General features: G+C 39.0%; 1 protein-coding gene across 2 annotated transcripts; it reads right to left on the minus strand.

Annotated features, from left to right (window-relative positions):
- Nucleotides 1-673: 673 nt before the first annotated feature.
- On the minus strand, nucleotides 674-21,130 carry gabrr1 (gamma-aminobutyric acid type A receptor subunit rho1). Of its 2 annotated transcripts, none has more exons than XM_005160319.4 (10): nucleotides 20,216-21,130; nucleotides 16,957-17,007; nucleotides 15,529-15,635; nucleotides 12,395-12,462; nucleotides 10,640-10,863; nucleotides 5,377-5,459; nucleotides 4,702-4,842; nucleotides 2,079-2,231; nucleotides 1,769-1,965; nucleotides 674-1,642 (listed from the first exon to the last, which is right to left on the minus strand). In XM_005160319.4, the coding sequence occupies exons 1-10, from the start codon at nucleotides 20,290-20,292 to the stop codon at nucleotides 1,346-1,348; spliced, it is 1,398 nt and encodes a 465-aa protein (XP_005160376.1). In that variant the 5' UTR covers nucleotides 20,293-21,130; the 3' UTR covers nucleotides 674-1,345.
- Nucleotides 21,131-21,853: the final 723 nt, after the last annotated feature.

Here is a 21,853-nt window from a genome sequence, read left to right on the forward strand (position 1 = left end):
CTATCTTGGTGGTTAGGCGTGTATCAGCAAACTAATAAAGCCCGAAAAAAGCCCTGAACTTAGCGAATAAACAGTGTTCCACCAGGATCATGTATGTCAGAAACTATAGTTTACTGCTGAACTCATTTTGTCATGGTAAAATAACACAGAAATCGAATAATAACACTTCAGTCTCCTGCCGAAGCTCAGACGGTCTGCTTTGAGAAACTGTCAATCACAGCTGTCAATCACGATGACACGCCCAGCATTAAATTACTGCTAAAAACAAACTGTTTACAAAAATGAAGATCTGCACCTATTTCAGCACAATAACCAGTGCCTTAATCCACCAGAACCATCTTTCGGGACATTTTATTGCAAGTGTAATTAATTTTTTTTATTTGGGCTCAAGTCTCCTTCATTAACACGGAGGAGGCGGGCTTTATGACTTGTACTGCAGCCAGCCCCCAGGGGGCGATCTAACGGCCGAGACCTTCACTCAAACGCAGGCTTGCGGCACACTTGCTGTAAATCTAATTGCCCTTCGAGGACAATAAGGGTATTCTAATCTAAAAATATATTGTAATAATTGTCTGTTAAATTGTTCAGTATAAATATGTTCAGTAGTAGTTATTTGAAAAGCACACCGCGATATTTCATGTAGTCTGTGTGACTGCTGACACAACAAGACGACTGATAAAATCACATTTTATTCAATTTTCTAAAAAAAAAACAGGAGAAAACATCACAATTGAATGATTTCTGCAAATTAAAGCGAGTTAACTATGCAAACGGACACTCTCTGAAAACATTCACTGTAAGCCCAGAAGTGTCCTAAGCATTTTGATGACATAAAATCTGCACCAAAGTCCACACTGGACCGACCTAAAATGCATCAAAACCACGTTTACTCTCTGTCTTACTCTCGTTTACCTCTGTCTCACGCTGAACGCAGTCGACTAATCACAACAAGCCGGGTCATCGGACCAATCAGCACAGATTAGCATCGTGCTCAGGAGGCGTTGGGGAGCAAATGAATCGCAGAACAATTCATATGGGAGTCATCGGGATAATCAGGTAAAAATAAATGCAGAATACAACACAATGACCTTGAATGCAGTTCAGCATGTTGTTGGAGACCCCCAAAACCAAAACATGACCTTTTAAATGCATAATAGGGGCTCTTTAAACATCACTAAAAGAATACAAAACTCACAGGAGCTGTATATGGAAAAATAAACCTCTTGCATTTGACAATCTCCAACCATATTATCTGCCCACGTGACGCATTACACAGACTGTGTTTAAGTCTATCAGATGGTTTAGTGACCACAGTTTTGTCCAGGTGATGTGCATTCCCTCAGCATCACTGTGAGTAGATGGACCAGTATATGATGTTGAAGAGTGTGTACGCTCCAGGGAAGATGACCCGCGAGTACTTGTCTATAGCGTGAGTGTCTATATTTAACGTGCTGCTGGTGGTCACGGCGGGCCTTTGAGCGCCCTGTTCGTTATCCATAACCAGATGAACCAGGAACTGCTCCTGCTTGGTGTCGCTCAGCTCCGACATGCCGTAGTTTCCCGTGGTCATCATGTCCATCTCACTGTAGCTGCTGCTCATCATCATCTGACCGGGATGGGTCATTCCGCAGGTACACGGCAACTGCTGGATCAGCAAAACACAATTGAACGTATATTTACCATGCAGTGAATTGAAATCACGTCACAATAATCAATATATTGACTGATCGCATAACAAGTGGACAATCTTTATTGGTGATGCACGTACCCGGCTGTTTTGTGACCTCTCTTTGCGCTCCTGCAGAGTGGACAGGTAGTTCACCGCGGCGTACTCGATGACAGATAAGAAGACAAAGACGAAGCTGACCCACAGGTAAATGTCCACAGCTTTGATGTAGGAGACTCTGGGCATGGAGGCGTTCACTCCGGTGATGATGGTGGACATGGTGAGCACCGTCGTGATGCCTGCAAACAGATCAGTTTATTTAAGAGTGCATGTTGCAAGACGTAGATTGCGGATGGTCAGTTAAGTGTGTTTATTGGTCGTGCAATAACAAAATGCATGGTGAATATCTGACCCAGAGGAACTCTGGCAGGAACAGCTCGCCGGTCGATCCAGAAGGACACCCATGACAGCATGACCATCAGAGTGGCGGGAAAATACGTCTGAAGCAGGAAGAAGAAAATATGGCGGCGCAGAGTGAAGTTGATGTACAGACGGTTGTACCAACCTGCAGGAGAATATTGAGAGAGGATAATTTGAGTAATTACATAGCACTAAGGGCGTAGGTTTGCACTTGACATTGGTGGGGATGGGTGAATCAAACAATATATATAAGTGGCTAATTAATATAAATTCGTACGAGTTTAGTCGTACGAAAATGTACGATTTTAAAAAAAAAGCGTGGCACCCAAGCCCTAACCCTAACTGTTATTAGGTGAGGAGCAAATCGTATTAAATTGTACAAATTAGATCGTACGAATTTATACAAATTAGCCACTAAATCACAAAGTTACGAATTGCTGTGAGATTGCGCTGGTATATACCTACTATAGTAGGTATAGTAGGTGAATCAAACAATATATATATATATATATCAATAGTAGGTATATACAGCCTGATCTCACGAGGAAACGGGAGTAGTTTCCGTTTTGTCAGTTAAGTGGCTAATTTGTTCGAATTCGTACGAGTTCAGTCATACGAAAATGTACGATTTAAAAAAAGGCTTGGCACCCAACCCCTAACCCTAATCGTTATTAGGTGATGAGCAAATCGTACTAAATTGTACAAATTAGATCTTACGAATTTATACAAATTAGCCACTAAATCACAAAGTTACGAATTGCTGTGAGATTGCACTGGTATATACCTACTATAGTAGGTATAGTAGGTGAATCAAACAATATATATATATATATATATATATATATATATATATATATATATATATATATATATCAATAGTAGAAATATACAGCCTGATCTCACGAGAAAACGTAAATATTTTACGTTTTGTCAGTTAAGTGGCTAATTTGTTCCTAGTTCAGTCGTACGAAAATGTACGATTTAAAAAAAAAAGGCTTGGCACTCAACCCAACCCCTAAGCTCAACCGTCATTGGGTGATGAGCAAATTGTACGAATTAGATTGTACGAATTTGAACGAATTAGCCACTAAATCAAAAAGTTACGAATTGCCGTGAGATTGCGTTGGTATATACCTACTATAGTAGCTGAATCAAACAATATATATACATATATATATTCCTGGGAGATGACCAGCTAAAATCAGCTTGGCCAGCCTAACTGTTGACTTTTTTTAAAAAGTGGATTAAATTATTGGTGGGAACATTTCGATATTGGTGGGGACGTGTCCTCTCTGTCCACCCTAAATCTACGCCCCTGCACAGCACCAATGATCAACAACTGTTCGAGACTGATTATTCTGTTTTAGCCCATCACAATAGACAAGAAGATATAAACATATAAAATATAATATAAATTAGTGACTGCAGGCTGAAATGCAAATACGCTTATTTCACACGGCCGCCATTTTAAAAACAAAAGCAAGGCTGCACTGAGGAGAAACCTGGAAGTGTACGATCAGCACTGTAAACATTGCAGCAACATGCTGTTGTAACAGAGGTCAGCTAGTAAGTGCTGTGCAGGTAAACCTCACTCTTCTGACCTCTAAAGTTGCTCTAGAGACAGACAGCCATGGTCTTTAGCCTCCTTGGTAGCGCAACTGACTACCATGCGGAAGTTCGCCAGTTCGATACCAGCTCGGAGCGGGTTGGCTGGAGTAGGACTGGTGGGGGTTACATTGGTGCCGTGACCCGGATGGAAGTGAGGTTTAGAGTGGTGAGTGTAACGGAGGCCAGCTAGTAAGTGCTGTGCAGGTAAACCTCACTCCTCTGACCTCTAAAGGTGCTCTAGTGACAGACGCTAGAGGTCATGGCCTTTAGTCTCCTTGGTAGAGCACCCGACTCCCATGCTGAAGGTCATCGGTTCCATAGCAGGTTGAGTATCTGTTTGATACTCAATATTGAATATCTGTTTCATTGTGGACTACAAACCTCCATTCAGTTCAGTTTAATTTAAACAGTTAAAAGCAGATTAGGCATCAAACAAAAGAAATTATATGCCAATATTAAGAGAGTTTTTCCTTAAAACAAGCTTAATAATCTGCCAATGGGGGCAAGCAAAATAATTTAGTTTTTCCTTTTGACATAAGATTGTTTTGCTTCCCCCATTGGCTGATTATTTAGCTTGTTTATTGGCATAATATTTCTGAAAACAAGACAATATATTTTGCTTGCCTAGAAAATGCTTCCTAATATAAGAGTTTTTCGATATTTGAACTACAAACAAGACAAAAAGAACAGCATTTTTTGTGGTGTATGGAAGTCAATGGTTACAGGTTTTCAGCTTTCTTCAAAATATCTTCTTTTGTGTTTAACAGGGGGAAAGAAACTCATAACAGTTTGGAGGAGCAGCTAGTGAGTACATTTTTGAGTGAACAGCCCCTTTAGGTCACCAGACAGAAATCCGATGGTTTACCGGAGGAAGTTATGACACCAATCTTTTGCTAGTGGGGAATTACGGCATTACGCAACGTGACATGATATGATGTGAGATAATATGGAGGAAGGTAACAGCTGTCAGAGTGAGACGGGTGAGCGGTGGGTTTATCAGTGTGGACCTGTGCTGCTGTAGAAGGCTAGTTTTGTGGTGGTGTGGAACTCCTGGATGAGGAACTGAGACAGAGAGATCTTGTCGTCCGTCTGCAGAGATTTGTTCCCTCTCTTCCAGTACAACATCAGGTCGTCGTCAGTATAGGCGTCTGCGAGGGAAATCAGAATCAGCTTTATTCACCAAGTGAATATAAAACTTGGTCCCTTTATTGCCCAAGGGTCGCCACAGTGGAATGAACCGCCAACTATTCCAGCTTATGTTTTACACACTCATAAACTATTGATTTAGTTCATCAATTCCCCCTATAGCGCATGTGTTTGGAGGAAACACACGCCAACACAGGGAGAACATGCAAACTCCACACAGAAATGACAAATGTCATGACTCGAACCAGCAACTTTCTTGCTGTGAGACCACATTGCTAACCACTGAGCCACCGTGTTGTTTCAGCTCATTTAAAATAAGTAGTTTGAACAAGCAGCAAATGCCATATTTGGAGTGTATAGTAACTAAAACTGAACACACTGAACAGAAAATAATAACTTTTTATCTTGTATTTAAAAGCTTTCATTGCTAATCCAGTTAGATACACTTGCTTGATAAACAAAGTACTGCTAAGTAGCTTCAACAAGCAACACAACTCATTTTTTGGGCGCTCAGCTTAATGTATGGCATTACTCACAGCTCTCGATCTCCAGCGAGCAGGTCTGAGTGTCCAGGGGAAAGTGACTGAGGTCCATGTTGCACATCGATGTAACCGTGACCCTGTTGAGTGAGCATGGAAAAGGTAAAAATTGTGTTTCCGTATATGCAGCAAACAAATCCATGACATAGAAACAGTTGACACAGTATACACTTTAAAAAAAGGAGCAAAACCATTTTTTTTATGTCTGATGGTAAATGATACTAAGCGTTTACTATTTTAGGTCCACTAGAATAAACTGAATGATTTACATTTGCTAAATGCCAAAATAATGAGAGAATTCTTTATTAATTTCTAGACAGTCAAAAGTTAACACACATTTCCTTGGTATATTTTTAGCTTTGCTTTTAGCCTGTATAACTTTGGTCAAATGTTTTGGGTCTCCTTCCACAAGCTTCTTTCAATAGTTTAAAGTAATTTTGGTCCATTCCTCCTGACAGAATTGCTGTAACTGAGTCAGATTTGTCTTGCTCGCACAAGCTTTTTCAACTCTGCCCACACATTCTCTATAGGATTGATATCAGGGCTTTGTGATGGCCACTCCAAAACATTCACTCTGTAGTCCTTAAAGCACATTTGAACTAGTTTGGTAGTATGCTTAGGGTCATGGTCTGTTTGGACCCATTTGTGGGCAAGTTGTAATGTCCTGGCTGATGTGTTGAGATGTTGCTTCAGTATTTCTCCATAATGTTCTGTCTTCATGATGCCATCTATGCTGTGAAGTGGACCAGTCCCTCCTGCAGCAAAACAGCCCCACAACATGATGCTGACGCCCCCATACTGCACAGTTGGGATGGTGTTCTAGGCTTGTTGATTTCACCTTTGTCCTCCAAATGTAACGCTGCTCGTTATGGCCAAACAGTTCAATCTTAGCTTCATCAGAGCACAGGACATGTCTCCAAACATGAGTCTTTTCCCAGTGTCATTCAGCTAATGGTAATCTGGCTTTTGTGTTGATTCTGGCTTGTTGATTTTCCCATGTTGTCACACAAGGAAGCAGTGTGTTTGAGCTTTTCCTTCAATACTATTCTACAGCTGTGCCTCACATTAACTCAAATGTTGTCAATTAGCCAATCAGAAACCTCCAAAACCTTGACATCATCATCTGAGCTTTTTCAGAGGCAGAATAATCTGATTGTGTGTAAACTTGACTTCCAACAAGAGTTGGAACAATTTCCCAAACAATATCTCTCATTATTATGCTGTTAAGCAGAACAGAAACACATGTGATCATCCTGACTTACCTAAAAGTGAAAAAGTTTAGTCACATTAACATCTGACCATTAAAATGGTGCATTTTTATACAGCGTATGTCAACTTCTGCTCTCTTTGTGGTTCATATAAAACTACTACACAAAGCATTCAGAGCTATTTATTTTGTAATGGGACAGGCTTATGATTTAAAGAGACAGTTCACACAAACATGAAAATTCTAATACACTTGTCTTGACTTGAGTTTCTTTTTTCTGTTGAACACAAAATAAGGATAAACTGAGATTGCTCGAAAAAAAAGAGTCATTGACTTCTATAGTATTTATGGAGATCCTTTAGGGCAGGGGTGGCCAACCCTGTTCCTGGAGAGCCACCTTCCTGCAGATTTCAGTTGCTACCCATATCAAACACACCTGAACACCATGTGATCATTACAGGCAGGTGTGTTTGATATGGGTTGCAGCTGAAGTCTGCAGGAACAGGGTTTGCCACCTCTGCTTTAGGGAGTATTTCTAGTACCCATGGATGTCGATGGCTGCTTTTTTCCAACACTCTTCATGATATCTTGATTTGTGTTGAACAGAATGAAGAATTTCATAAACATTTGTAACCACTTCTTAACCACCAGAAGTGTTTATTCCTGGGTGAGCTCTTCCTTTAATACATTAATAAGTAGTGATTACAAATAATTGTTGTTTATGTGTAGTATGTGGCGTGTAGATTGACGTAAATCAATGTAGCCTTTCAAAATTGCTGAAAGACTGATGTAAAAAACAATTTAACACACATCTGCAACATAAAAAGTGTAAGGTTCAGGTTGGGATACTGTGTGGATGCACTGTACAGAAATCAGTAAAACCCTGCAGATCAGCCATCTGGCCTGGGATAAAAAGACAGACCTGGATCGGATGCTTACAGATTGTACGTGGAGATGTATAGAAGAATAAAGTCATTTTTATCCAGCACGCTGGTTGTGGGACGGCTTAGAGATTAAAGCCCGCTTTGTGTCTGAACGGACATCTGCATTGCATTAATCCCACAGATTCCCATGTATTAATCCACACGTTCACTCGTCTAAAGCAAGAATCAGGGCTGGATAGATTGGATCTAGGATGGATTCAACCCGGGCTCTTTGGAAATGCGTGCCATGGTCTAAGTTTTTGTGAAAAAGGAAAATATGTTGCTCCGGGTACATTTCACTACACATCTCAGCTAACAAATCCACTAGAGGGCGCTGTCTATGTTTTTTGCTCATTTAAAATACTTAGAATATGTTTTGTTGTACGTTTCAGATGACAAATCCACTAGAGGGCGCTGTGTAAGTTTTATTAAATCAAAAAAATGTTAACTTAGAATACATTTTGTTGCATGTTTTACACAATAAATACAGCAGATGGCGCTGTGTACATTTTTTGCCAATCCAGAATGTTACCCAAGGTACGTTTTGTTGTGTGTTTCAGAACACAAATACACTAGAGGGAAATATTAATATTTTTGCCAATCTAAAACGTTACCTAAGGTATGTTTTGTACGTTTCAGAAAACAAATCTACAAGAGGGAGACATCTACATTTTTGTGAATATAATACATTTTGTTGCATGTTTTAGAAGAAAAAAAACACTAGAGGGCGCTGTCTAAGTTTTAGCAAATGAAAAAAATTGACTTAGAATACATTACGTTGCATGTTTTAGATGAGAAGTACTGGATGCTGCCATCTAAGTATTTTGCCAATCTAAAGTAATTGGAATACAATTTTTGCACATTTCAGATGAAAAATGCACTAGAGGGCGCTGTCTCTAAAAGGCACTGTCTTTTTTGTGAATCTAAAATAATTAATAAGAATAATTTTGTTGCACAGTTTAGATGAGAGATCCACTAGAGGGCACTGTCAACATATTTTCCAATCTAAAATGTTACCTAAGGTACGTTTTGTTGTACGTTTTAGAAGACAAATCCACTAGAGGGCGACGTCTACAGTTTCGTGAATCTGATACATTATGTTAAGCGCTTCAGAGGACAAATCCACTAGAGGGCGCTGTGTTTTAGGGAGTTTTTAGCGAATCTAAAATAATTACATAAAATACATTTTATCATTTCAGATGATGAATCCAATAGAGGGAGATGCCTATGCTTTTGCAAATCTAAACAAAAATGACTTTAGACATTAATACATACATGACTGTAGACTAAATACACTTTGTTGCATATTTTAGAAAATCTACTGGAGAGTGCCATATAAGTTTTTTGTGGATTTAAAATAATTACTTAGAATACATTTTGGTGCACATTTTAGATTAGAATTCCTCTAGAGGGCGCTGTCGACATGTTTGCCAATCTTAAATGTTACCTAAGGTATGTTTTGTTTTACAAATCTGATGACAAATCCACTAGAGGGTGCTGTCTAGTTCTTAGCGAATCTAAAAAAAATTGACTTAAAAGAAATTTTGCTGCATGTTTTAGATGTGAAATCCACTAGAGGGAGCCATCTAAGTTTTTGCCAAGGTAAAGTAATCGAACTACATTTTTGCACAGTTAAGATGAGAAATCCACCAGAAGGCTCTGTCTACATTTTTGCCAATCTAAAACGTTACCTAAGAAATGTTTTGTTGTACGTTTCAGATAACAAATCCACTAGATGGGCACTGTGTACCTTTTCTACGAATACAAAATGATTACTTAAAAAACATTTTGTTGTAAGATGTTTTCAGATGACAAATTTACTACAGGGAGATGTCTATGGTTTTTGCGAATCATTACTTGAAATACAAAGTGTTGCATGCTTTAGATGAGAAATCCGCTAGAGGGTGCTGTCTGCATTTTTGCCAATATAAAATGTTACCTAAGGTACTTTTTAGATGACTAATCCACTAATGGTATTGTCTACAATTTTTTTAATCTGACATATTTCATTGCACATTTCAGATGACAATCGACTAGAGGGTGATGTCTATTTTTTTAACAATCTAAAATAATTACTAATTCAATCTGATACGTTTTGCTGCACATTTCAGATGACAAATCCACTAGAGGGCGCTGTCTACATTTTTTGCCAATCTAAAACGTTACATAAGAAATGTTTTGTTGTACGTTTCAGATGGTAAATCCACTAGAGGGCGCTGTCTAAGTTTTTTGGGAATGTAAAATAATTACTTAAACATTTTGTTGTTCATTTATGTTTTTTGTGAATCATTTGAAATACATTTTGTTGCATGTTTTGTATGAGAAATCCACTAGAGGGCACTGTCTACATTTTTGTCAATCTAAAATGTTACGTAAGGTATGTTTTATTGCACTTTTCAGATGACAGATCCACAAGAGGGCGCTGTGACCATACTAGAGTTTGAGCATGCAAAATTCTATTGGACATCGCGGTGAAAAGGTCATAGATAAAATAACGTTACACTGATAAAATGAACAATTACTCCATATTTTAAAACAGCGGTGATGTTTTGATCTTGTTGGATTCACACATTCATGTCAGTCCACCAGAAAAGTTTCTTTGTGGTATTTACTTGGTGTTGCGCGAAGAACGGTGCAAAAATAATCCTTTAATCACCAATAATATGACCCTGTAAATATAACGAGTGTGAAAAGGAACCAAAGTTGTTGTCGTCATGCTGCCCCCTAGTGTTTTTACATAGAAAGTGCAGTCAAACTAAAGCAAGTATTTCCAATGAGCTTGTGTTGGTTAAATCTCAGGCAGAAAAAAAATACAAACTTAATAGCAAACACTGGAAATGACTGTGTTGGTTTATATATTAGAGTTTTGGTGTAAAATCTTTTTTTTTTTTAAAGCAAATCAAGTTTCTCTCACTAATTAGGTTTCGACTCAACTCTGTCATCCATCTAAAGCAAAGCCGGACGCAGCATAAAGCTTCTGATGGCCGTCAATCTGCTTCTTGAGCTTTGGACGGGATTAAACTGAGCGCTTCCATAATTCTGAGAGGTCAAATGTTAACTACAAAGTGAAAAGCAAATCCAGAATAAAATGCTCTGTGTTATCAGCAGTAAGCGTGTGCGCGACAGTTACCGTAAGCTGTAGAGCACCTTCCCATCAGGATGCACTCGCAGCATGACGTTCTCTGTGGTGGTGTCGTGGATGAAGGAGCGCTTGGAGTGGACGAAAAATATGTCCGGGACCCAGATCTTCTTCACCAGCCGGCCATCGAAGGTCATGCTCTGGTTGGTGTTGCTGGGAAAAGACAGCCGCGCGTCCTTCCAGTAGTGTCTCAGATACAGAGTCATGGTGAAGTCCTGTAGCACACAACACAATCACAAACTCATCTTGAAGGAACCTTTATTGGAAAAACTCTTGATTTTACAGCTGCCCTAAAGTTAAACAGTCGAGTTTTACCTTTTTTGAATATAATCGGCCGATCTCCGGGTCTTGCATTTTTAGCTTAGCTTAGCATAGATCATTGAATCAAATTAGACCATTAGCATCTCGCTCAAAAATGACCAAAGAGTTTTGATAATTTCCTATTTAAAGCTCGACTTTTTTGTAGTTACATCGTGTATTAGGGCAGACGGAAAATTAAACGTTGCTGTTTTCTAGGCTGATATGGTTATAGGAACTAAACTCTCAATTTGGCGTAATAATCAAGGAACTTTACCGCTGTACCATGACTGCAGCAGCGCAATGATATAATGCAGCACCCTTACCTAACTGGGGACTATATTCAGGTGATGCATAATATCATTGGCCCTACTGTAGCCATGGTACTTCAGCAACGTCCCTTGATTATTACGCCAGAATTAGAGTATAGAGAGAGATGCTAATGGTCTAATCTGATTCAATGATCTATGCTAAGCTAAGCTAAAAGTTCTCCTGCATGACCCATAGATCATCTGAATGGATTTATTAAGAAACAAATGAAGACAATGGTGTGCTCTTCTGCTGCTGTAGCCCATCCGCCTCAAGGTTGGACGTGTTGTGTGTTCAGAGATGCTCTTCTGCAGAGCTCGGTTGTAACGAGTGCTTATTTGAGTTACTGTTGCCTTTCTATAAGCTGGAACCAGTCTGGCCATTCTCCTCTGACATCTGGCCTCATCAACAAGGCATTTGCGTCCACAGAACTGCCGCTCACTGGATATTTCCTCTTTGTCGGAGCATTCTCTGTAAACCCTAGAGATGGTTGTGCGTGAAAATCCCAGTAGATCAGCAGTTTCTGAAATACTCAGAGCAGCCTGTCTGGCAGCAACAACCATGCCACGTTCAAAGTCACTTAAATCCCCTTTCTTCCCCATTCTGATGCTCGCTTTGAACTGCAGCAGATCGTCTTGACCATGTCTACATGCCTAAATGCATTGAGTTGCTGCCATATGATTGGCTGATTAGAAATTTGTGTTAACAAGCAGTTGTACAGGTGTACCTAATTAAGTGGCCGGTGAGTGTATGTCTTAATATACAGTTGAAGTCAGAATTATTCACCCCCTTTAAATTTTTTTTCTTGTTCAAATATTTCCAAAATGATGTTGAACAGATTCAGGAAATGTTCACAGTGTGTCTGATAATATTTTTTCTTCTGGAGAAATTCTTATTTGTTTTATTTCGGCTAGAATAAAAGCAGTTTTTAATTTTTTAAACACCATTTTAAGGTCAAAATATAAGCCCCTTTTTAGCTATATATTTCTTCAATAGTCTACAGAACAAACCATCGTTATACAATAACTTGCCTAAATACCCTAATCTGCTCTCTGTTAACCAGAAATTGTGGAAAAGCATAAACGGAGGTGCTAATAATTCTGACTTCTGTACATATAAAAACACGTGTCAGTCTTTTACCATATCAACTTCAGAGATGGTGTCCAGACTCTCCAGCTGAACATCAACACCAACAGGTATCGCAGGCCCTGAAATCAAGCACATAATAATTTTTACATTTCAATTGATGACAACAGTGTAAGCAATGAACACAATTTGTCAAATGTGTAAAAATCACTTTGAGCATCCCATAAGAAACCAGTAATTGTATCGCCAAATTTAGATTTATTAAATGTATTTGGCATTTCTATCCCTCATTTCTCATGCGGTACTTCAAAATGTGCATTAACAAAGGCCGACAGAAACCCAGCTAATGTTCTGTTTCTACACCTATTGTGTTCACCTGTGCCTTGTTTAATCACTCATGTATTCTGTGTGCTTGTAGGCCTCTGCTTGTTTTACCTGTCTCATGTACTTTTGGTAAATAAAGTGCTGTTTGTGCACAGATCTAGTGCTCATCTCTCGTGTAGACCAGTGGATTTCAACCAAATAACTTCAAATGTACACGAATAATCTGCAAAATTAAAAACCAGCAAAACACCACCCAGTTTCAGAGCGCTCACGCCATTGTGGCAAATGTCCAGATGAAAGAGAACACTCAACGGCTGCAGGAACATAAAGCCAATAACATTCGATGGATGCCATTTGCAATGGATGTACAAACAATTAAAGCGGCATACAGGATCAATAAAAAAACATATGCTATTATTGATGTGCAACAGACAGGATATGTGTGCTCTCGGTTCACTGATCACGATAAGATCATAGTCCTGCACGAACACAGCTCAATAAATTCACACAGCTGTCAGCGTTAACCGATTAAAACCCAGATTTGGTCGTTTACAGCGTATTATTATTGTTTCTTCTCATTGCCTCTCTCTGTCTATTTACATTATTCATATCCAAAGGACAAATGTAATGTGAAGCAGACGCTAACAGGGAAGTGAGGATCCAAACGCAGGGTTTACTATACAGAGATGGTCAGGCAAACAACGGTCACAATCAGGAGTAAACAGATGTATGTAGGCAAATCTGGAGCCGTAGTCAAATACACAGGCGATAGTCAGTGCAGGCAGGCAGCAGGCAACGTAAACAAACAAACACATCGAGCACACACGACCCCACTGCTCTTCGGATATGTCTCGCGGACACGTACCACCCCCATCCCCCACCCACCCACTCTCCCACAAATCATCTCTGTGCCCCCCAGAAATGAATGTTCCCAACATGGGATGTCTGTTTTTACATTACTATGACGGTTGGGTTTAGGATTTTGGTGAGGGGAGACGTTAACAAAATACAATAAATGTGAAATTTCATAAATAATGTAAATAAATCTCGTTAACTTCCGGCCGCAACCGTATCCGATCTAGCAACAACCAGCTGTGTCTGTGTGTTTCTTCACCGGAACTTGGAACAGGTGTGTGTGAGCGGTGCATGACTGGAGCCTGTAGTCCATTAACCAGCAGATTTGCAGACCATTAGCGACCTGCACAGGCTGTTTATGATGGATTTAAGACAGGTTATGTTGTCTTGATAATGTCAATGACAAAGACAAGCATGTTATGATGTATTTTCTTATGTCAAGTTGTCATAAAACATCTCAATCAATGTCATCTTTGCATGTAAAACACAAGTGAGTGAATGACTCTTAATGACAGTTGTCTTAAGCATGCATGAAATCTCCCATAACTCACAATATCATGAGTGTCTTATGAAGATATTTGAGCAGATCTCCAGTGCCCTTGTTTGTTAATCAGTGGTGGAAAGCGCTGCATAAAAAGCAGAATTTGAGAAAGCATGTCCTTTTTTTCACCTTAGGGCATTATTTTCATCACCCTTAATCCGGGTCTGATCTGACCGTAGTGTTTACAGTTCATGTGAACTCCAGTGAAGATACGGGCAGATAAGTGAGTGCTGCTGGCTCGGAGCCCCAGTGAATCAGTGTTATAATCTGCCCTGAGCTTATGTAAAGCTGATTGCCTGTGATGTCAGTTCAAATCCTACATAAGTCTGATTCTTGAGCTGTTTATTAAGAAATTCAGCTCTTTCATATATCTGTCATTAATGAGAATCATTGCACATTCGTCAGTAATTCCTGACGAAAATAAAGCCAATAGTATAATGCTTACACTGCAAAACAAATCTCGATTCTAGTCCGAATGTCTAAAAACTCTTGAATCAAGAAGCATTTTCTAGACAGGCAAAAGATACGGTCCTGTTTTCAGAAATAATGAGTCAAATTTAATTAAGTTTTTCCTTAAAACACGCAAAGTAATCTGCCAATAGGCTGAGAAAAACTAATCCTTTAAAATAATTTATTTAGCAGATTTTTGTCTTCTTTTAAGGAAAAACCCACTTAATTTCTGTACAAGACCATGCTTTTACTTGTCCAGACAATGCTGCTTGATTTAGGAGTTTTTAAGATATTTGGACAAGAAACAAGACAAAAACGAAGATTAATTATGTAGGTTATCTTTATTAAATTAAAGGGACAGTTCACTCAAAACAGAAAATTAACTATTTACTCACTCTCAAAATAGTGGCTTTAAACCTTTATGGGTTTGTTTTGCTTTTCTGTTGAACACAAAATAAGTTATTTACTTCCATAGTATTTGTTTTTCCTACTATGGAAGTCAATGTTTACTGATTTCCAGCATTCTTCAAAATATCTTCTTTTGTGTTCAACAATGTGTCACTTTTACAGACTACATATCCCATCATGCACTGCACTCACACACCAGTTCACAAGTTGTTGATCATCAGCACTGATTACATGGAAGACATACACTCACCGGCCACTTTATTAGGTACACCGGTCCAACTGCTCCTGTGTTGTCTTGCCATGCTTTTGACCCATTGTTCGTTTACTGTTTACGTTGTTTTGACGGTTGCCTCAACCTATTCGCCTGTTACACCTCTACTATTTGGATTATCTGTATGCTACCATCGTTACAAGAGAAAAAGGGGATCTTGTAAAGTGTGAAGAAGAGTAAATGATGACAGAATTTTCATTTCTGGTGGAACTATCCCTTTAAAAATTGAATATTGTGTTTAGATATATAATTAAATTGATGTTTATTTTGTAGCATAGCCAACGACATGCTGGATATTCAGTGTATTTTTGTTTTTGAGACTGAATGTGTTGTTTGTACCTCCAAAGCCTGGTCTCATGGTGAAGTCGTGATCGTCCAGCTTCAGGAGCTGCTCGGATTTGGTGACGGGAGCTTTCGTCACATCTGGACTTCGCATTAGTAAAGTGCTGAGAAATTAATAAATAAATGAGGTCACAAAAACAGAACTTTCTGATAACAGTACAAACACAGTTCTAATGCAAACTGAATTGTTTCCCGTCCAGAGAATATGTGCCCAGAGCTACATATTTGGGAACTGCAGAATATGTGTCCAGAGCTACGTATTCTTGCTGTTTTGTTTTCACTAGAGGGCGCCGTGCACATTTTTGACAATCTCAAATACAATCTCAGATCATGTTTTCACATATGTGCTATTTCTTGTGGATCCACCAGAGGCCGCTGTATTCATTTACAATATCAACGTCCTTGCACGCATCCATGTAAAAAGCCGAACGGATTGTTGTTGTGCATTATATATTAGCTTGATATCAACTGACACTAACACACTCTTCCCTAAACCCAACCGATAGTGCTTTCAAAAGCTATCACAGCCGTGTGCTTTTACCACAATTTCACACAGCTTTTTCTTTTTGAATTAGTCTCTGGAACTGTCCTCAAACCATGTCCAAGTCTGACAACTTACAAGGTGAGCTGCGGAGCGCACTGGTCACACTGTAAAAGCCGTCCGTATGGAAGTAAATGGTTTGCTGTATTGCGCGAAAATTAACAGAAGGTTGTCGCTGTGTCATACCGCCCTGTAGTGTTCATTTTACACACAGAATGCAGTCGTACATAGCTCTAGGTACATATTTCGCGGTTCTCGAATAAGTAGCCCCGGGCACATATTCCCAATGAGTATAAATTGGAATTGACAGATATGAGTTAAAGGGGTCCTATTATGCACCTTTTTTACAAGAAAATTTACAAAATACGTCTCTGCTGTCTCTAGAGTGTGTGTGTGTAAAGTTTCAGCTCAAAATACCACACAGATAATGTTTTAACTCTGTGAAACTGACTCTTTCAGGCTTTGATCCTAATTATGGTGTTTTGGTGACTGTCGCTTTAAATGCAAATGAGATTGTGCTCTTTTCAGAAGAGGGCGGAGCTACAAACGCTTGTTTGTCAGAATAGTGGCAGATTAAAAAAACAGACTAACGTCCTATGCTAATGAGGGAGAGATGGTCACTAGTGGGCGGAGCTTTCCCCCTCTTATGACACGCACAAAGGGAGAATGTCAATCAAAGTGTTTCTGCAGACTGATTTCATCAAGTCTGATTATAACAAACACAATTAATAATTTTTTACCATTATAGGCTGGTTATATTCACACATTGCTGACACACAATTGTGTTTAAACCCCTTATTAAAGTCAGTTTTGCATAAAAGGACCCCTTTAACATTCAGATAAATCTTGCAGATGATTGTGATGGTGTCTGGTTGTTTCTGTACCTGCCGGGTTTATGCAAGTCTCGCTCTGCTCTGGTTGTTTCTCGCTTGGACCTGATAAAAGCAGGAATGGTTAATCATTTAATAACAATTCTAGAAATGCATTACACACAGACATGATTGTGTTTGGGCAGATTTTATATACAGTACAGCCCTGGCCGAAAAATAACCAGCACACCAATACGGACAAACAGATGAAATGTTTTAATATCTTTCATTGCTTTAATGACCTCAGAGCTCATGATGACCGTGTTTTCCAGCCTCTGTATAAAAAGGTTCAATCAGTGACACAGATTTGATAATTGCAGATTTTTTTTCGGCTTAGTCCCTTTATTAATCTGGGGTCACCACAGCAGAATGAACTGCCAACTCATCCAGCACATGTTTTACACAGCGGATAGCCATCCAGCTGCAACCCATCACTGGGATACACACTCATTCACACACTCACTCATACAGTACGGCCAATTTAGTTCATCAATCCCCCTATAGCGCATGTGTTTGGACTGTGGGGGAAACCAGAGCACCTGGAGGAAACCCACGGCAACATGGGGAGAACATGCAAACTTCACACAGAAACACCAACTGGCCCAGCCGGGACTCTGTCAGGTGATTGTGCAACCCACTGCGCCAGCATGACATTTCCTTATAGCAGATTGTTTGACTTTTTCACTATTTTTTGTTTGTTTACACCTGAATAAAAACCTAGAAACTGTGTCATACTTTTCTGTTTTCCATTTCTCAGCAATCCTAAAATCATTAGATTTTAGTTGTGCACTGATTCAAACAAACAAACAAACAAATAAATAAATAAATAAATAAATAAATAAATAAATAAATTAAATAAATAAGGCGAGGCAGTGGCTCAGTAGGTAGTGCTGTCGCCTCACAGCAAGAAGGTTGCTGGGTCACTGGTTCGAACCTCGGCTCAGTTGGCGTTTCTGTGTGGAGTTTGCATGTTCTCCCTGCCTTTGCGTGGGTTTCCTCCGAGTGCTCTGATTTCCCCCACAGTCAAAACACAGGTACAGGTGAATTGGGTTGGCTAAATTGTCCGTATTGTAAGAGTGTGTGTGTAAATGTGTGTGTGGATGTTTCCCAAAGATGGGTTGCGGCTGGAAGGGCATCCGCTGCGTAAAAACTTGCTGGATAAGTTGGCGGTTCATTCCGCTGTGGCGACCTCTGATTAATAAAGGGACTAAGCCAACAAAAAAATGAATGAATAAATAAATACATTTAATAAAAAATACATTTGTTTTTATTCTATTGTGTTGTAGCTCTACCTTCCATAGCCACATATAAAGTCTGTTTTTAACCATACTGCAGTAAAGTGTCAAACTGTATATATTACAGTATTTTCAACACTTTGTTAATGAACGCTCCAGCATACTGCAGTATTATGTCATATTCTCGTCAAATGTTAAATACTGTAGTATACTTCAGCTAAGTGGGGTATTGTAGTATACAGTAATACATCCTAGAAAACGACAGTATTGTAATGTAATGTGTATTTATATTGTGCATTTATCCGGTTCCGCCATACATTCAAAGAACTTCACAATCATGAGGGGGGTCTCTCCGCACCTCCACCAGTGTGCGGCATCCACTTGGAGGATGTGATGGCAGCCACAGGACTACAGACTACAGTCTCACCCGGTCATTGGGTCTCACAGCTTGGCAGGCCTGCACAGGCTCTCATGAGCACTTAAGAAGCAGGGTCTTCTCATAGCATAAGAATACTCAGCCATAAATAATCATCACCGATTTTGATTCGCCCCAAAAATGATTCAAAGCCCGGAAGATGAAATTAGCAGACAAAAAGCTCAAAATTATCCAGTTTTCCCCACTATTAAAGTTATTTAAGGTGCTAACGCTGTCTTACCTGATGCTCAATACACACAAACCTGTTAAATTTTTTTAAGTACTCCAGATAGTCTTGAACCTTTAAATATTGATTTAAAATCAGATGAGCCATAATAATTAATTAATATGTTGTTTTACAGTTATTTATTTACCTTTACTATTAGGAAGGTTTCTATTTTATCAGATCACTAGGGTCGTTGCATATGCACAAATATATAGAGGCGGAAATGTACGTACGCCACTTCCAAGTTGTGACCTAGTAAAACAGACTTGCCAGGAGAATGTGCACTGCTGCGAGTAAACATTCATTCATTCATTTTCCTTCAGCTCGGTCGCTTATTTATCAGAGGTCGCCACAGCGGAATGAACCGCCAACTAATCCAGCAAATGTTTTACACAGCAGATGCCCTTCCAGCTGCAACCCAGTTCTGAGAAACACCCATACACTCATTCACACACACACAAACACACACACACACACACACACACTCACACACTCATGCTCTACGGCCAATTTAGTTAATCAATTCCCCTATAGCGCATGTGTTTGGACTGTGGAGGAAACCAGAGCACCTGGAGGAAACCCACGCCAACACGAGGAGACCATGCAAACTCATACACAGAAATGCCAACTGATCCAGCTGGGACTTAACCAGCAACCTTCTAATGCTGACCACTGAGCCACAGTCAACGCTAAGTAAACAAATTTAATTTAAACTATGACTTAAAATCATCACGTGAGCCATAATCAAAACAAAATTAACATTTATAATGGCATATGGTCACTTTTAGGATGGCACGTGTTATTATTCAGACCTCAGGGGTGTTGTTTTAACTTTGCGTACGCACAAATTGGACAGAAACGTGCTTACGCAAATTCCCACAAGAGTTGTATATAGGCCTATATTGACAGTATATTGATTTATGTTAGACATAATAATCGATTAAAAAGTGTTTAAAACATTGATTCTGACGTGCATTCACTTTTAGGAAGGTTTCTACACCGATTTTACCAACCAAAATCCCATGGGTCTCATTTGATAAAACTTCGAGTACGCGCAAAACAGCGACGGAGATGCGCACCGGAGAATACGCAGCTGTAAAAGTAAACACGAAGTAAACAACTTAAATACTAATTAAAATCGATTAAGAAAAATAACATTAATTCTGGCCTACAATCACTTTTAGGAAAGATTCCACACATATTTGATCAGATCTCAGGGGTCTTTTCGATAAACAGATGCGGCAATGCGCGCGCGCGCACGCAACTTCACAAGCATCAAAAAGTTGACTGGAGAATGCTGTGAGTAAACTACGTAAACGCGTTAAACTGAAATATTACTTAAACCTGTCACGTGAGCCATAATGATTAATTAAAAAAACACTCATGTGCTCTTCTTACCTGCTCTTGCTACAGGACTGCAGAGCTCCAGTGCAGAGAAAGCACGCGCAGAGCAGAAAGCAGACATCCGCATGCATGATGACCACATACAGCCGCAGGTGCTATCCTGAAGTACACACTCTGTGCTGCTGTCCAAACCTAAACACGGCCCATTGTGAGCATCTCCCACACACACGCCGGCCGCATCTGTGAAGGTCAGATGTGGAGCTGTCTTTCCCTCAACAGGAGCTTTCGCAGGTTTCAGGGGAAACAACAGACATTTGCTGGCAGTGTCTTATGTAATGTGCAGCGGGTATTACGCGCTATCTGAATTGCGCTTATATAATCCCGCGGTATAGTGAGTGAACATTGTTCTACTTTCCTCCAAATGGTATTACTGGGAGATTTTGAAGGTGTTTAATGCAAGCTTTTCAAATATGCGACAAGTCCGAGTGGAAAACAGCGACATGATCAGCAGGTTAATTCAGTATATACGCTGTTAAAATAATTGGGTTAAAATACCACAACACATAACCCAAATAAAGGTTATTATAGCACCTTTTCAACTATGGGTTATTTAACCCAATGCATTTATTTATTTATTTTATTATTATTTTTTTTTTTCATTTTCACATTATGGTTATGTAAATAGATATTATATAGTTTTCAAAAACATTGAAAATGCTTTGTTTCCATTATATTTTAGTTGCACACTTTTGTTAAAATAAATCAAGAATCACAAACAATGAACAACCAGAACAAAGTGCATACAGATATAAACAGTGCAGGCAGAAAGTCCTGTGTTGACGGAGCAGAATATGGAGCTGTAGAGGCTGTCCAGCTGCTGCAGCAGGCTTCACTCAGTGTCCCAATGTACAACACATTTAACCACTCATCTATCTAATAAAAGATGGTCCTGGATGGTGAAACGGATAAACAAAATAAAAAAACATTATTATTGCGTTTGAGCTTGAATAAACATTATAACGCAAAAACAACAGTACACACATATTAATACAGCTGTCTTGCGTCAATTAAATCAGTTGACTGTTAAAATTAAAGTTATTAATAAATAACCTAATAAAATAACCTAATAAAGGTTAAACAATAACCTATAAAGCACCAAATATTTAACCCAACTGGCTGAGGTATTAATAAATAACCTAATAAAGGTAAAAAAACAACAACAACAAAGCACCAAATATTAAATCCAACTGGTTGTTATTATTAAATAACCTAATAAAGGTTAAAAATAACCCAACAAAGCATAAAGTATTTAACTCAACCACTGGGTTAAATAAATAACTCAATGTTTTTTTAGAGTGCATTATTCACCTTGTCGCACACTCAGAGTTTTAGACCTCAACACTGATAATAACATATTAAAATATTATTTATCTGGTAACTATTAATGTATCTTAATTAAGCACTAGTGAAATAATTTAAATATTTTATCGTTATTAATTTGAGACTGTTATCAATATTATTTTTTCATACAAAATACAGCTGTCGCACTGTCATTTCCAGCACAACACTGTAATGTCGCTTTAACAAGTTTGTGTGAGATTATTGAGGTGGTTTCTATGAAAATGAACATCTTCAAGATGGAGGAAACTTTAATGATTATCAACAACACTTGAACATAAATCAAGTTAAATA

Source organism: Danio rerio, chromosome 20, assembly GCF_049306965.1.
Source record: "Danio rerio strain Tuebingen ecotype United States chromosome 20, GRCz12tu, whole genome shotgun sequence".
Classification (NCBI taxonomy): Eukaryota; Metazoa; Chordata; class Actinopteri; order Cypriniformes; family Danionidae; genus Danio; species Danio rerio.

Coding starts and splice junctions, on each gene's coding strand:
- gabrr1 (XM_005160319.4), bottom strand. CDS start 20,292: ATGCATGCGGATGTCTGCTTTCTGCTCTGCGCGTGCTTTCTCTGCACT. Junction 10,864..12,394: donor CCATCTCTGAAGTTGATATG/GTAAAAGACTGA, acceptor TGTGTGCTACAG/GACTTCACCATGACTCTGTA. Junction 1,643..1,768: donor AGAGGTCACAAAACAGCCGG/GTACGTGCATCA, acceptor CTGATCCAGCAG/TTGCCGTGTACCTGCGGAAT.